Source organism: Ctenopharyngodon idella, chromosome 1, assembly GCF_019924925.1.
Source record: "Ctenopharyngodon idella isolate HZGC_01 chromosome 1, HZGC01, whole genome shotgun sequence".
Taxonomy (NCBI): Eukaryota; Metazoa; Chordata; class Actinopteri; order Cypriniformes; family Xenocyprididae; genus Ctenopharyngodon; species Ctenopharyngodon idella.
Genome location: NC_067220.1, coordinates 35,623,455 through 35,638,173, shown reverse-complemented (window position 1 = coordinate 35,638,173; position 14,719 = coordinate 35,623,455). Strand labels below are relative to the sequence as shown.

At 36.0% G+C, this 14,719-nt stretch overlaps 1 protein-coding gene across 9 annotated transcripts; it reads left to right on the top strand.

The window, feature by feature from the left end:
- Positions 1-4,633: 4,633 nt before the first annotated feature.
- LOC127511093 (uncharacterized) lies at positions 4,634-13,911 on the top strand. 9 transcript variants are annotated; one of them, XM_051891580.1, is made up of 27 exons: positions 4,634-4,739; positions 6,414-6,466; positions 6,626-7,840; positions 7,954-8,075; positions 8,166-8,227; positions 8,375-8,475; positions 8,573-8,639; positions 8,743-8,897; positions 9,011-9,132; positions 9,223-9,284; positions 9,432-9,532; positions 9,630-9,696; positions 9,800-9,954; positions 10,068-10,189; positions 10,280-10,341; positions 10,465-10,565; positions 10,654-10,705; positions 10,794-10,966; positions 11,187-11,308; positions 11,489-11,550; positions 11,700-11,803; positions 11,918-11,966; positions 12,160-12,341; positions 12,519-12,640; positions 12,771-12,832; positions 13,012-13,243; positions 13,459-13,911. In XM_051891580.1, the coding sequence occupies exons 1-27, from the start codon at positions 4,711-4,713 to the stop codon at positions 13,552-13,554; spliced, it is 3,852 nt and encodes a 1,283-aa protein (XP_051747540.1). In that variant the 5' UTR covers positions 4,634-4,710; the 3' UTR covers positions 13,555-13,911. The 9 variants fall into 9 exon arrangements, with proteins under 9 accessions (XP_051747540.1, XP_051747550.1, XP_051747587.1 ...); XM_051891590.1 differs by lacking the exons at positions 7,954-8,075; positions 8,166-8,227; positions 8,375-8,475; positions 8,573-8,639; positions 8,743-8,897; XM_051891627.1 differs by lacking the exons at positions 8,166-8,227; positions 8,375-8,475; positions 8,573-8,639; positions 8,743-8,897; positions 9,011-9,132.
- The last annotated feature ends 808 nt before the right edge of the window (positions 13,912-14,719 follow it).

Here is a 14,719-nt window from a genome sequence, read left to right as displayed (position 1 = left end):
GCAGAGGCTTCAGCATATCGCCTTCTACTCTCTAAGTGAGAGGAAACCACTTCACTCGACCTAGGGAAGGTATCAAGGGGGCCTAACAAAGGCCAAACACCTCAAATCGTGATATTACCTGGAGCTCAGCAGAGCGGCAGCTTTGACAAACAACTCTCTTTAACGAGAGGAAGCCAGCCCACTCAACCCAGGAGGATTATCAGGGCGGCCCCTGAGGGCCGAACACCTGACATATCAAGTACCTGAAGCTCGGATGAGAGGCAGCCTAAAAAAACCAACTCTCAGATCGAAAGGAGGCCATGCCATTCACTACAGGTGATATTTCGTTCTTAATGCTACCCACTATTAAGACCTCATAAAGAAAAGAGGCACATAGTAAGGGTGCCACGATAACATTCCCTAATAATGGGAGCTCCAGGGCCCCAGTTTAAATGCCCCATTACAAAAAACATAGAATAAACATCCCCTTATTCCTATCTACAGGGAGCTGAGGTCACTAAATTTGCAATGGCTCTCACAGAGGGAGAGGTAACCTAAAATCTCAACCTGAGACTTCAAAGAGCAGAGGCCTAAATGTAAAAATGGCCTGCCATACTCTGCAGTCTGAAAGGATGCTCTTACTAACAAGCTCTGTGCCGGATCCACAGACGGGTTAAAAAAGGATGGAACCAACACATCATTGGTCCAGCCTCAGGCCTGGTGTGAAGCGCCTGGGATATAAAAGAATAAAAGCCCCCTCTTATTCCTTTCTATAGGGAGCTGAGGTCACTAAATGTAAAATGGCTCTCACGCCAGAAAAGGCAACCTGCAAAGCTCAACCTGTAACTACAGTAAATGGAGGCCTAAATGTAGATGAGGCCTGCCATACTGCTGTAGACTGAAAGGATGCACTCAATACCTAGCCCTTATGCGTAAGGGTTAATAATAATGGAACAGAACCCAACATCGGTCCATCCTCAGGCCTGATAAAAAGCACCTAATATGAATAAACACCCCCTTTAATCCTCTCTATAGGGAGCTGAGGTCATTAAAACTATAACAATTCTCACCAACGGTGAGGCGACCTACAAAGCTCAACCTGTGACAACAGAAAGCGGAGGCCTTAACGTAAATGAGGCCTGCCATAGATGTAAAGCTTGCACACAAACCTACACATCGCTCGTCCAAACGTACATAGAGCATTGCTTACTGATATAGAGGACGCATCCTATATCAGCTGAACACTCTCATAACAAAAAACCCATCCTGCTTCCCTTGAGAAGAGACAGACAAACGAGAGTGGAGCTTTCCTCGGCGGGAAACAATCACAACGCGTGCCGACAGAACTCTCAAGCACTGGGCATGCATGCTCTAACAAAGACGCACGAGTCAAGTGTGTTACCAGGTAGCTAAACATGGATGTGCACACTGACTGAAATGTCTGTAAACAGCCGTTCTTACCTTTAAATAGTGCTTAAAACAAAACAGTCCCTGAAAGACGTAAGAGGACGCAGTGCGAGTTCCCTTTCGAAGGGGAACTAGTACTGTTTAGAACCAATTTTTTTTTACGTAGGTAAGTTTCATTTTCAGCTGTTCTGTATCAAAATGTGGCAAACAAGCTTATGTTGATCTATGGCAATTTACTGTTGATTCTTATAGCCTATCCCTCACCAGTTACAATGGTTACGTAACAATGATATTTATTAGATAACGTAACAATGATATTTATTAACAATAAGCAAGCATAATATTGTAAAATAAAGTTCTTTTGGCATAGGCCCTGTCTGTAGCTCACATCCTGAGGGTTTCGGACTCTGCATTCCCTGCCTGAAGATGAAGGCAGGGGCGTAGCCGACCCCCTGGGAGGTATGGACAAGGACCATCCTGGTGGTGGTGGGGAGAATGGAGGTGAAGGTTAGCGTCAGCATCTGCGAACTCAGACATGTGTAAGTACCAATCTTTTATACTCCAAGTGTTAGATAATGATTGATTAGATTGAAACTAATAAGTGACATAACATTTCAGTCTTTCCGCTAGAGCTTTCATTTCATGGCATCTTTAACCGCGGTCTCACTCCAGTATTCGTAGACACTGAAGTGCAAACCACAAAAGCTGGTTAAACTGGTTTCATTTATTCTGCATTTAAAAAAATGTTTTTCTAAAACAGATCTTCCCTGGAAGGGTGCTGACGTCTTGTTTTTTGTTTTTGTTTTTGAGCCAGTCACTTGATTTATTATAGTTTAATCTATGATGTAAGTAATATAAAGTAATATAGAACATAATATTGTATTACTTATATCATAAATAAACAATTATCTTAATTAATTAGACAATTCCATATTGACAGCTGTGTAATCTAAAATTAGAAGTGAACCTGCAGCTATTGCTAAATCTTTGCACTTGGCCAATCCCAAGTGAGATATGTGTACTCAGGGCAGTCTACACCCTCTTTAGAGCTAAGCAAAGTTTTGACTGAAGTTTGATATCATAGGAAAAGAATCGTATTTTATGTCATTATTTTTTTTTTTTTTTTTTTTTTTTTTCAGTTGTTATTTTAGGCCATATGTTATAATAGTACAGTGGCATAGTGTGAATATTAAATAGCAAAGCATGTGAACTGAATAGTCTGCATGTCCACAAACAGAGAATAAGCAGTGAAATACAGTGAATAAACCTTGTGTAGCAGTAAATGCTCAACAATTTGACACTAAATGGTTTACAATGAAGTTAATTGTGTTTTCATATTATAGCTAGCCTGGACCTGTGTGAGTCTGAGCAACTTTGAAAATCTGAAAGTAGCACATATAGCTATATAAAACCTTTTCTCTTCAGAAGTGATTCATTTTCAGGTCTTAACAGTGATTATTATTGTGGATGTCAGTTATGTATGATATATCAGGTCAATTCCCACTGGAAAAGCAATGTCTGCAATAAATCACAGAGTTGGGCATGGTTACGGCCTTTACTCATTGCCATCACAATACCTTAGGCTAACTACCAAATACCAATATGCATTACCAATGTAATACCACATGTATTAAGGTGCTAATTAATTAAGCAGGAAGTATTAAACTTTAGCATATATTTATAGTACAACAGTGAGTCTCTAATTCTATACTGAACAAATTCAGAACAAAATAAGTTCTGAAATGCGACTGATTCTCTGGCTTTTACTGGCATATGAAATCACAGAGGACATTGATAAATGAGAGTATATCATTGCAAAATGGCTTGTAAAATATGCTCAGTTAATAGTCCACCAGCTGGCTTTACTTTAAAAGCCGCTTTGTACAATAGAATGTAGGTTACAAGATGCTGTAACCTTTACTGGCACATGAACAAGCGATACGAACAGTTAGCCTGAGATGGTCGATTCAGAAGAGATTAAAATTACAGAGAAGCAATTATTAATAATTAAATATTTAAATCTAAATAGCGCTCGCTTTAGGTTACAAGTCAGTTGATATGCTGTTGTATTGTAGTACCTCTATAGTCTAAATAAAGTTTAAGCCTAAATAGTGATTGTTCATTCCGAATAGCCTCTAACGTTCTGTCTACGCAAGTTGCTGTGTGTGTGTGTCTATGTGTGCATGTGCGCACTTTGTTGAACATTCCAAGACACACCTTATACCAGTATAACACCAAAATATGAGAGCAATCCCATTTTTATCTGATAGACGTCCTTTTGTACGTATGCATGAAAGAAACATTGAGACTCACACCCTAAATCTATTCTTATATGAAAGAATTAAAGTTTTTTTTTTTTTTTTTAGTTTGTGGCTTTGCAGGCTTTTTACAGCACCAGTATATACTGTGCACACAATTATTAAATTAAAATATTAAATATGAAATCACTCCTTAGCCTAAAAGTGAGTTTTGCTGAAACAATATAATGATTTAATTGTACATTTGATGATTGTCATTTCACCACATTTCACCTCTTCTCTACTGTCAAATCTCAACAATTTAAAATCATAAGTTAGGTAGAAGGCTGTCCCTTGGCAGGGAGGTGGGGGTAGAGTCTACTCTTTGGGCCCACGAGGGGAGAGGGTATCCACAATTTTAGAAATGGCATGTGACAGGTCCTTTATCAAATTTAAGAGTAAAGCGGTTTAGCTAAATCATTCATAGTATCACCATGAATGTACTATTCAAATAAAAATATTAGTAATAAATAAATAAATGTGCTACTGACAGTATAGCCTTTTAAATTGTCTCTATGTTAAAACATAATTTAATAACTTTGAAACAAACTTCAACTTTTTATAATGAAACATTTATAGGCTTCTACAACAATTACCATTGATTATATAATGTGTGTAGCAAATAAACTCTGATTTATTCTGGCTTATTGTTCATCTATTTCATAAAGCCTTTTATAGGTTTTATTTTACTTTTTATTTCTTTATGCCTTTTATTTTATCTTACATCAAAATAGACACTTTGTTGTCACCAAAACACCTTTCATCATTCTGACAGAAATAAATTCTTGACATTCACGTTAGCAGTAATCAGCATTGTATTTACACCCTTCATTGTAGGCAGGGAATAATAGCATCAGCTTCTGTATTACGTACTAGAGCGTTTGGTTGCCAAACTACACTTTTTACCACACCCTACAAACGTCAGTCTGCCTTTGATATAGTATCACCCAAAATTGTGCTTTCCAGTCTGTTACATTTGAACTAAGAAGACAAATCACATAGAGCATTGCAATACCATTTGGTGTACATGGTTATGAATTTGAACAGCATAAGGAGGTAGGCAAATGATTACATATGAAATGATTGATATCATATAGCTTATAATACTGTATAATACTTTATTTGATTTATACTATGTAAATATATGTTTACATTAGCCCCTGTATCTGCTTGTATTATTTGTTGTCAACTTGTATCAACTTTATATCAAAGGGGTTGTACACCATTCAAAACTGAATTGGGAATGCCTTTTAAATTACAATTGCAATTTTGAATTTGAATTGAAATTAAGTACCAAGGAAGAAAATAAAATTCGAAAACATTCAAATACATTTTCAACTAGAAAAGCAAAGTTTGTCAAAAAATTTTTTGAATGCTGTCTTGACAAATCCTTGTTTGAAAGTTTTGAAAAAATTATAGAAAATATTATATAAAAATAGTCTTAAAATAAACATTTATAGGCCTTATGAACAGAGAAAGATAGAATGATAGGCAGACAGATACACACACACACACACACACACACACACACAGATAGATGGATAAATAAATAAATAAATAAATGTCTTTTTTAAATATTTATTTTACTAAAATACCCAACATACAACATGAAAACACATCACATCACCATTCAACACTTGAAGCTAACAGCTTGAAGCACAGCTACAACTCTTCATTGAGATAATTAAAGTTTGTAAATTACAAGATGTAACTGAAGGAAACATAGACCACAGGCAGCAACAAGCAACAGCATATGTGTAACGTTAAGCAGGGCCGTAACCACCATAGACATTGAGGGGGACAAGTCCCACCCAATAATTAGAAAATGGTTCCTGGTCATGCGGCACTCTGTATTTTGTTAGGATGACAAAAAGGTAAAATTTTTAGTCTGGTCTGCCTCAGCGGTTAACGAGCCGATGACCTATGATGTCTGCGCAAACGGTGCACGAGGGTATGTAAAAACATTCGGATTGAATGTAATGATTGGATGAATGTTTTATGGTCCTATGCCTTCGACAGACGATATATATTTATAAAAAATACATTAAGACCATTTAACATTGATTGCAATCAGGATATGAGGAGACTTTCAACCTGTATAACAAAAATTATTTCTGTAGAGAATCACCTATTGCACCTTTAATCTGTTTCAATCTTTGTTTGAAAACTATGTGCATTCCTGTGGTGAAAACAGTAGAATTTGACACCAGGGTCATATGTTAGATTCCCAGGGAATGCAAGAACCAGTAGAACTGTATATATTTTGAATGCAAAATGAGCTGCTTCGGATAATGAGTAGGCTACATGTAAATGTATGTCATGAGAAATATTTCCACAGAGAAAGGAAATTTTGAGACAAAAGCATACAAAATCGATCAAAAAGTGCTTTGAAAACTAGTCTATGCAGTTGGAACCGGCTTTGTTGAATGATATGAAAAGCATGTTTGTTAAACCTACTGTGTTTGTGACAGAATTAATAAATAAAATGTTTTAATTTATCTGAAAGCCTGACAATTGTTCACAATTTTAGTCCTTTAAATCTTCTCTAAAGGAAAGTTTTACTTTAGAGCTTTTTAGATTTATTTCTACAAAGATTTATCATTTGTAGACTGGCAATTCTGCAAGAGAAACAATATCAATACTTTATAGCACAACTCATAAAGCTCTTTGAATGTAAATGTTCTGAAATTTCATAAAGACATAAAATAAATGATTGATCTTCTATTTTAGGTGGTGTTTCATTTCAAAAAATGATGTCAGATGGACAGTTTTTCTCACCATATGTAAGTATACTTTACATTAAACCTGGACATTATGTGCTGAGAAATTGATAAATAAAGAAAATGGCAGACATAATCAAAAACTCTACAAATAGTCTAAATTGAATTTTAAAAGATCAAAAGGTAATGATGAAATATGTTTATTTATTTTTTTCTGGACAGTATGTGTATGGTGTACCGTTTGTGGAGGTGTATCCTCCCCAACTACAACTGCACCAACAACACCAGTTTCACAAACAGCCAGTGAAGTTTGTATTATAAAAACTAAAGCGTCTATTGCCACAGCTATGACCCCCAAACAAAATCAAAAATGTACAGCTGTGACTTTCACAACTACACCTCCTACAACTACTGATTCAACATCAGTGGCATCTTCTATAACAAATGAAGCTTCAACAGAATATCCAACAACAGCTACAGTTTCAAACACAATGTCATCTTCAATGGCAACAGGAACTGAATCTTCAATAACCACAGATTTAACAGCAAATGCTGCTCCAACAACAACACCACCATCTTCAACAACAACAAATGAAGAAGCTACAAACACAGCTGTGACACCCACAACCACACTCACATCCTTGCCAACTACAACAGCAACAAATGCTGCTCCCACAACAACAGCACAATCTTCAACAACTGAAGCTTCAACAACCACAGCTGTAAACCTCAAAACCATGCCTATATTCCCAGAACCTACAACTGCACCTCCAGCAACAGAAAATATTGCTTCAACAGAGAAACCATCTTCAACAATAACAAGTGAAGCTTATACAACCACAGATGTGACCCCCACAACCACACTCATATCCTCAGAACCTACAACTGTTCCTCCAGCAACAGAAAATGCAGTTCCAACCACAGCACTATCTTCAAGAACAACAACTATATCTCAATCCATAACACCACTTTTCACGACAACAACCAAACCTCCTACAGCAACAACATTTGTCACTCCCACAACCATGCCAATGTTCTCAGAAATTACAACATTTCTGACAACCACATCTTTACAAAATGCAACTCAAATTTCAGTGACACACAATCCAGATCCAACTGCTTTTGAAGCTCAAAGCACTATTTCTTTAGCAACCACTGCAACCAGTGCACCGACACTCATAATTGTTACTCAAGAAACCACTATGTCATTGTCAATGTCAACAACTGATGCCTCCCCAACTACTATTGTGAATCCACTGACTGAATCTGGAGCTGCAACAACTCAAACAACAGCAGTTGTCAACAGCACACTGGTGTTCAACTCTTCATCTCCAGTCCCCAATGAAGCTCTGGTCCTCAGTGCTATCAACACTCTCCGGCAACGCAGAGAGTCACAGCTCAATGATTCAGTGAAGGTGGTGAATGTCACCTATCAGAGTAAGTTTCATCATTTAAGGTTGAAATACTTTTGAAATGGGAATGAATAAAACAACTATGAATGGCAAGTTTTAGCCAAATAAACAAACAAACAAACATTTCTCTCCAAACAGAAATCTCAGAAACCTCCTATGCTGTCGTCTTTACATTTAACCTGAACAACATCAGCATGCCAGTGAATTCTGATCTCAGAGGCGACACCTACCAGAAAGTGCAGAATACAACCAATAATGCGGTAAATATAAAAAATTAACCTTCTAAAATGGTTTAGTTCCAATGCCAATCTTCCCCAGAGTTTGATGAATGGTTTGATTTTCTCCTGCAGCTGAACACTCTTCTGAATGATCCTGGGAAACAACTTTTTGTACCCAAAACCTCCAACTTCACGTGAGATGCAATCTTACTTCTATTATATTCTATTTCTGATTGCGGGACATTAAAAAAGCAAACAAAATGAATCCATTTTCTTGAAAATTTCAATAAATCTGTATTGCAAACTCTTTCCAAATATTTTTTTTTTTATTTTTCCTGCAGAAGCACATCAAACCAGATTGATGGCAGTATGGGATACACCTTCCAGGATGAAGATGTCATACAACCAGTCAGCTTCCTAAATGAGCTTCGTTCACAGATGGGTATGTCAATAATGATGATATATACCTAGACAAATTAGAAGAAAAATCTTTTTCTCTAAATCTGAGTTTTATTGTGTGTTTCTGCCTTTCATTGCAGAACTGACCACTACAACAGTGTCTCCAAGCACAATATCCAGCTTCCCCTCGACTTCTCCAAGCCCAATGCAAGTGTTGATTTTCCATTTACAAAAATTGCAACCTTTTATGGAGTCTTAAATTTATCACAAAAAAGTGAACTGTATTAATCAAAAGCGGTGCTCTTTACAGATCTGGTTCAGCAGTGGTCACAAGCAAGCTGCTGTTCAACTCTTCATCTCCAGTCCCCAGTGAAGCTCTGGTCCTCAGTGCTATCAACACTCTCCGGCAACGCAGAGAGTCACAGCTCAACGATTCAGTGAAGGTGGTGAATGTCACCTATCAGAGTAAGTTTCATCATTTAAGGTTGAAATACTTTTGAAATGGGAATGAATAAAACAACTATGAATTGCAAGTTTTAGCCAAATAAACAAACAAACAAACATTTCTCTCCAAACAGAAATCTCAGAAACCTCCTATGCTGTCATCTTTACATTTAACCTGAACAACATCAGCATGCCAGTGAATTCTGATCTCAGAGGCGACACCTACCAGAAAGTGCAGAATACAACCAATAATGCGGTAAATATAAAAAATTAACCTTCTAAAATGGTTTAGTTCCAATGCCAATCTTCCCCAGAGTTTGATGAATGGTTTGATTTTCTCCTGCAGCTGAACACTCTTCTGAATGATCCTGGGAAACAACTTTTTGTACCCAAAACCTCCAACTTCACGTGAGATGCAATCTTACTTCTATTATATTCTATTTCTGATTGCGGGACATTAAAACAGCAAACAAAATGAATCCATTTCCTTGAAAATTTCAATAAATCTGTATTGCAAACTCTTTCCAAATACTTTTTTTTTTATTTTTCCTGCAGAAGCACATCAAACCAGATTGATGGCAGTATGGGATACACCTTCCAGGATGAAGATGTCATACAACCAGTCAGCTTCCTAAATGAGCTTCGTTCACAGATGGGTATGTCAATAATGATGATATATACCTAGACAAATTAGAAGAAAAATCTTTTTCTCTAAATCTGAGTTTTATTGTGTGTTTCTGCCTTTCATTGCAGAACTGACCACTACAACAGTGTCTCCAAGCACAATATCCAGCTTCCCCTCGACTTCTCCAAGCCCAATGCAAGTGTTGATTTTCCATTTACAAAAATTGCAACCTTTTATGGAGTCTTAAATTTATCACAAAAAAGTGAACTGTATTAATCAAAAGCGGTGCTCTTTACAGATCTGGTTCAGCAGTGGTCACAAGCAAGCTGCTGTTCAACTCTTCATCTCCAGTCCCCAGTGAAGCTCTGGTCCTCAGTGCTATCAACACTCTCCGGCAACGCAGAGAGTCACAGCTCAATGATTCAGTGAAGGTGGTGAATGTCACCTATCAGAGTAAGTTGAATCATCAAATACTTTTGAAATGGGAATGAATAAATCAATTATGAATGGCAAGTTTTAGCCAAACAAAAAAACAAACAAACAAACAAACATTTCTCTCCTAACAGAAATCTCAGAAACCTCCTATGCTGTCATCTTTACATTTAACCTGAACAACATCAGCATGCCAGTGAATTCTGATCTCAGAGGCGACACCTACCAGAAAGTGCAGAATAAAACCAATAATGCGGTAAATATAAAAAATTAACCTTCTAAAATGGTTTAGTTCCAATGCCAAACTTCCCCAGAGTTTGATGAATGGTTTGATTTTCTCCTGCAGCTGAACACTCTTCTGAATGATCCTGGGAAACAAGTTTTTGTACCCAAGACCTCCAACTTCACGTGAGATGCAATCTTACTTCTATTATATTCAATTTCTGACATTAAAAAAGCAAACAAAATGAATCCATTTCCTAAATCTGTATTGCAAACTCTTTCCAACTATTTCTTTGATTTTTCCTGCAGAAGCACATCAAACCAGATTGATGGCAGTATGGGATACACCTTCCAGGCTGAAGATGTCATACAACCATTCAGCTTCCTAAATGAGCTTGGTTCACAGACAGGTTTGTCAAAACTGACAATGAATTGCTCCACAGACTCCAAATACTGTAACTGTAAGCCTCCTCCACTAATCATTACTTTATTTTACAGTCTTAACAACAGCCAGCCCTCTGACAACAAGCACAACTTCTCCTCCAACAGTGTAAGTGCAACGATTCCAGTTTAATTTTCTCAAAGTTAGTTGTTTTCTGAAAATGTCTTTACATTCCTGTTTTTTATATCATCTTTAGTAGGATGAGGAGGGTTTATATAAATATTCAGCTCATGTTCAAAACGGTGGGCCCAATACCGAGTGAGAATGACATTCTACAACTGGTCAATTCTTTGATCGACCCACGTTTCAGAACTAAACTTCTCTCAACAAAACTTTCAGATGTCAGATTTGCGAATGTCACCTTTATAAGTGAGTTTTTCTGTCCTCTTAGGTTACTTTTTGTTCTGAATATGACATTTGATTGCAAATAATGCATATAGTGTAGATCTGTGCAATAGCTTTCTTTCAAGGAAAATAATAATAAATATTTCAGTCAATTATTCCCTTCTAAAAAGGATTGTGTAATGCAGTTTCACCACTCATATATAACCACACAACTAATTTTTTATTTTTTTTTCTATATGTTAAGGAATTAATGATACCAGCTATTCTCTCAAATTTGGATTTGAAATCAGCAATATATCCATGTCAGAGAAAATCGAACTCAGGAATGAAACCTACGTTTCAATCCAAACCACTATAAACAAATTGGTGAGTTGGAGACACTTCGATACAGTGTTTTTTTTGTTTTTTGTTTTTTTTTTTCCACGAAAACTTGAAAATGAATGAAAATGAAAAGACCCTGAAAATGAATATGCCTTATTCTAATCACACTAACATTAACCTATTAATAAATACATTCATTTTTATATTTATTGCTCCACTCTTCAGCTCACCGAGATCCTAAATGACCCCTCAGCTCCTCAGTTTGATATCAAACAAGTTGATTTCAAGTAAGTTCTGAATTATTTTTATTATATTTTGAGCAGAAATGTCTCAAATCTGCATTTATCAGCGAGTAATATTTAGTATGCTAGTAGATGACTTGTGAGGGAAAATTGTTTACTTTTGTTCCTCATTGCATGTTTAAATCTCCCCACAGTGATAATAACACCGTGATTCAGGCCAATGTTACATATGTTTTCTCTGAAAGTAACATAAACACAAACAGCACCTTTGTCAAGGAAATTCTCAAAATTAATGGAGGTATTACAACATTCACACCTGCTATGTCATGTTTTAAATGCCTTGCTCCACAAACACCAAATACTGTAATTTAAAGCAGGATTCTCCTCCACTAACCATTACTTTATTTTACAGTCTTAACGACAGCCAGCCCTCTCACCATAAGCACCTCTCCACCGAGCTTGTAAGAGCAATAATTCCAGTCTAATTTTGCAATGCCAGTCATTTGAATTTTCTCTTTACATTTCTCTTTATTACCATGTTTTGAAAATTTCCATCTTACCGCTCCTGTAACACTTACTGTTAAAATATTGTATTGAACTTATTGGTGACATTGAATAAATCATCCAAATAAATAAATGTACTATCTTTTGCAGGTTTAGGAAGGTGATTATACGCATTAGCCTTGTGTTTAAAACACGGGGCACTCTACCAAGTGAGAGTACCGTTCTACAAGTGGCTAACTCTCTGTTAATTGGATTAAAACTGAGAACTAAACGAGCCCTCACAGAAAAAGATCTGAATGACCTTGTGAGCTCTGTGAATGTCACCTATACAAGTGAGTTTACGTTCCTTTTTTGTTGTTGTGAATATAACATTTGAATGCAAAGTAGTAAGCTTTCATGTCTCTCTTTGAAGGAAAATGTTTAAACCAGTAATCCCCTCTAATAATGAATGTGAAATTTTATCATCCACATATAACCACACAACTAATTTTTTTTTTTTTCTCCCTAAGAAATTGATGATGCCTCCTTCTCTCTGAACTTTGGATTTGAAATCAGCAATGTATCCATGTCTGAGAAACTTGATCTCAGGAACGAAACCTACACAGTGATCGAGAACTATATTAACACATTTGTGAGTTAGAGACGCTTCAATACAGTGCCTACAAAAACTTGCCCTGAAATTAAAATTGCTTTATTTCAATCACATTAACCACAACATATTAATAAACAATTGAATCTCTGTTTATTTCTGAACTCTTCAGGTGTCCAAGATCCTAAATAAAACAACAACGACTCAGTTTAATTTCAATAATATCATTTTCAAGTAAGTTCTGGCTCAGTCTTTTTTTTAATTTTTTTATTTCGAGCAGGAATGTTGTAATGATTTTAAGAAATCTGCTTATCAGTGGGTAGCTTTTGGTACATGGGTGAGGGAATGTATATTGTAAGATCAGTTTATTTATGTTGTTTCATTTCTCATTGTACATTTTAATCTCTCCACAGTGACAATTCCAGCGTGATTGAGGCCAATGTTGTGTATGTTTTCTCAGACAGTGACATAAACAATTTTGGCTTGGTCTCCATTTTTCTCGCTACACCTGCTCCAACCACCGCTTACCCTACAGTTCTGAACACTACAGTCCCAAACAACAGTACAAATGCGGCATGGGTTGTGGCTATCATTGTTCCTGTGGCTATTGTCCTCGGGCTTATACCTTGCTGGATTCTCCTTTGCGTAAGTTCTATGATGACTGAATGTCAAATATGTGCTTTGGTAGTAAAGTGATTCATGACAGCAGTCATGTGTTATGCTTATAGTACAAATGGACTTAGATTTGCCTTTGAAAATGGTGTTTATATTTCTATACTGATGATTAAAAGTTGTTTTTTAAAGTGTATAAAATTCCCTTCCAGGACCTTAACTCTCAATGTGTCTGTTTGTGTCTTTAGTGTTTACTCTGTGGGTGCTGTGCAGCAATCAGAAGACGTTGGCACAGAAGACAGTCGTACAACATGCAGTACACCACTCGAAACAGCCTCTTCTAGAGATATTCAAGAACAAAACATTGATGTTTAAAAGATACATTATTTTTTTCCTGTATTGCTGGGCATACAGGACCTTTGCAACTGTGATTTTAAAGCTGTTATTTAGGAAATTATTTTATTTATTTGAAAATTCTGTCATATAAAGTGATGATGATCTTGTTTTCCAAATAAACAATTTGGTACTATACATTTAATGTTAAGGGATGGATTTAGAATGTGTTGATCACGTTTTTATTTACAATTCATGTAATTTATCTTCATCTAATATAATATATTGCTCCCTACTAAAAAAGTTTCCACAAATCCACTGTGAATGTTTTAAACTGTCTAGTTAAAATAATAAAAACAATTGTTCAATTTAAGAATGTTATTGTATCCAGAATTGGAATACAATGCAGAGTTTCACAGGAAATTCACCTAACCTTACTGTAACATTTCATTAACCTCATTTTCATCATATTTATTAACACATTCATGCACCATTAATAGTAAATCAGTCTTAAATAAATCAATCAGCCTGTATAAATATATAATGAGCACACAATTTAAGTGTTTGTTGCTCCATGTTTAATTGTTAACAAAATTAACAATATATCAAAATTTAGCAACGGTAATTATCTTTTAATAGTAAAAACATTATAAAACATTATATCATAAAAAAAAATAAAAAACTACAGAGAATGTTCCTAGAATGTTCTTGTTTGGTTCCCTAATTAATAACAAAACAGGAACCAAATGAGAGGAGAATCTGTGTTTGATAAAATGATAATCTCGCATTTCCTTTTGTTCATAAATTTACACACACACACACACACACACACACACACACACACACACACACACACACACACACAAAGCTGGAGGGAGAGAGAGAGAGAGATCCAAGCGCTTCAAAACAGATTACAAGATTGCTTTGCTTGACAGGTAAATTATTTTACGTCAACACGATGGGTTTTAAGCGGTGGGTTCATTGACTCTGGTAGACTAACAAGGCTTACATCTTTAAATGTAAGACAGAAAAATAATTCAAATGAAAGTTCGCTAAGGTTGCAATAACAGTTCAACAACCATGTTTGTATCATGTAGCCTATCATTTGAACAATAGGCCTAAATGGGGAAATACATCTCTTTAGTGTCATTTTTTTATGTGTTTAAATACACAACA